Genomic DNA, 2,500 nt, shown 5'->3' on the forward strand with positions numbered 1-2,500 from the left:
CCGTGACCCCCGCCCACGTGTCGCTGGGGGAGGCCAAGGCCGTGGTGACCCTGCAGGAGGCAGCGGGCAGCGAGACCATGGTGGCGCTGCAGGAGGCGGGCGAGAACGAGCCGCTCATCCTGTGTCCCCTGGAGGAGCCCGGGGCCGCGGGCGTGAGGCAGGGCCACGCCCACCACCACCTTCCCACGGGCGCCACGCTCACCTACGCCGCCCTGGACGAAGGCGTCAACATCGTGTTGCAGCCCCTGAAGACGGAGCCGCACGCCCACGCCTCCTCGCCGGTGGGCCTCGCGGGGGAGGACGCCCACCAGGTGCGCGACGCGGGCGGGTGCGCGAAGGTGGGCGGCGGCGGGGGCGGAGGGCCGCAGCTGGTGGTGGTGGGCGACGCGGGCGTGGGCGACACCATGACCTACATCTACATCCAGGGCGAGAGCCAGGGCGAGCAGGAGGGCGGCGCGGCGGCCTCGGACGCCCACACCATCACACTCAACTCCGCCGACGGCTCCACGCTGCACACGCTCCCGGCCGCCTACACGCAGCACCTGGAGCACGCCTACGGGGACCTCGTGCTCGTGGGCGGCAGCAGCGGGGCCGCCGACGTGGGCGGGGAGGCGGCTGCGGGGGGGACTCGCCTCGAGGACGGCGAGGGTGGCGCCGACGAGGGCCGGCGCCCGGACGAGGAGGTGCTCCTGCTGAGCGTGGCGCCCATCAAGCTCGAGGAGCAAGACGGCGGCGCCGCCCTCGCCTTGCCCACGCCCGCGCGCTCCGCCCCCGGCCACGCGCGGGACTCACGCCCGTCCGCCGGCCTGGAGGAGAGCGTGAGTACGGGGCGCGGGCGTCGCGAGGGCGGGCGGCAGGAGGCCCGGCTGCCCGAGGACGAGGCGGGCACGATCGAGGCGCGGCTGGCCACGAGGGACTCCCTGCTGCCGCCGCGGAGGAACCGGCGCTGCGGCAACCCGGGCGGCCTCACGTGCCCCGTCTGCCGCACGCAGTTCAAGTCGGGGCGCCAGTACCACGGGCACCTGCACGTGCACCGCGGGCACGGCGTGTGGCAGTGCGACGTGTGCGAATACACGTGCGACACGGCCGTGGCGCTGAGCCTGCACAAGAGCGAGACGCACCACGAGGCGCGCCCTTACAAGTGCCCGCACTGCGCCCTCTCCTTCCCCAAGAGCCTCATGCTGAGGACCACGTGCGCTCCGTGCACAACAAGGAGCGCCCCTACACCTGCTCCTTCTGCACCAAGGGCTTCTACCGCCCGCACGACCTCAAGATGCACCTCAACCTGCACCTGGGCATCAAGAGCAACGTGTGCCACGTGTGCGGCCGCCAGTTCAGCCACCCCTCCAACCTGATCCGCCACCAGCGCCTGCACACCGGCATCAAGCCCTACGTGTGCTTCACCTGCGGAAAGCGCTTCACGCAGGTCACGCTGCTGCACCAGCACCGCGCCAGCCACCAGCCGGGGGCGGGCGTGTGCCCCTTGTGCCCGGCGACCTTCCGGAGCGCCGCCGGCCTCAGGAAGCACTCCAAGCTCGAGCACAAGAAGCCCATGACGCTGCAAGAGGCGGCGCGCATCATCCGAGGGCAGCGCACCTCCTCCGGGCGGAGCTACTACTGCCAGGTGTGTGGCGCGCAGTTCTCCATCAAGTCCGAACTGAAGGCGCACGAGCGGCGGGAGCACGGCGACAGCACGGAGCACAGGTGCGCCTCGTGCAACAAGGTGTTCTCGACCGCCGAGGTCAAGTCCCACACGTGCCTCACGGCGGAGGAGGAGGAGCGGAGGAACCGCCTGCTGGGGCCGCAGGAGCTGAGCGTGCCCTCCGCCGCCCTCGCCTCCATCGCCTCGACTCCCGCGGACGACCACCCCGTCGCCAAGGAGGACATCGAGGGCGAGGACGAGGACGAGGAGGAGGAGTACCTGGTGGTGCACATCGAGGGGGAGAGGGTGTCGTACGTGGTCAAGAAGGGGACCAAGAGCTCGCGCAACAAGGTGCTCGAGATCGACGCGGCGCGGCCGGACGCGCTGGCCGAGGACCCCTTCCCGCGCGCCATGCTCTCCGAGAAGACCATCATGATCAACGTGCAGGACCGCCCCGGCCTCCTGCAGGACGACCAGGTGTCCCTCCCGCCGGAGATGGAGGAAGGCGAGGGCGCCCCGGCGGGCCTCGGCGGCGGCGAGGACTCGGCATCAGGTCTGGACCACATGGACGCCGACAAGGCCGCCCTGCCCCTCGCCAGCATCAAGTTGGAGCCGCAGACGGAGGACGACCTCGACCAGATGACGCTGCCGGACAAGGCCCTGCTGCCCATCGTCTCCCTGGACACGCTGTCGCCGCCGGCCAAGGTCTCGCGCAAGCCCGGCCTGCGCCCCATCTCGGCCAAGAGGAGCCGCAACATCGCTCTCAAGGGCGAGTGCGACGACCTCAGCCTCGACGAGGACACGAAGGTCGGCGGCGGCGGCGCGGGGGCGGTCGCGCCGCTCACCTGCCGCAACTGC

At 71.9% G+C, this 2,500-nt stretch overlaps 1 protein-coding gene across 1 annotated transcript in view; it reads left to right on the forward strand.

The window, feature by feature from the left end:
* Positions 1-2,500, forward strand: part of LOC119589832 — a 6,845-nt gene that overhangs the window by 83 nt on the left and 4,262 nt on the right. Inside the window, 2 exon segments of the mRNA XM_037938415.1 lie at positions 1-1,179; positions 1,182-2,500. The exon segment at positions 1-1,179 is cut by the window's left edge and continues 83 nt beyond it; the exon segment at positions 1,182-2,500 is cut by the window's right edge and continues 180 nt beyond it. Coding sequence (XP_037794343.1) covers positions 1-1,179; positions 1,182-2,500 — 2,498 coding nt within the window.

This window comes from Penaeus monodon, chromosome 26 (genome assembly GCF_015228065.2).
Source record: "Penaeus monodon isolate SGIC_2016 chromosome 26, NSTDA_Pmon_1, whole genome shotgun sequence".
Taxonomy (NCBI): Eukaryota; Metazoa; Arthropoda; class Malacostraca; order Decapoda; family Penaeidae; genus Penaeus; species Penaeus monodon.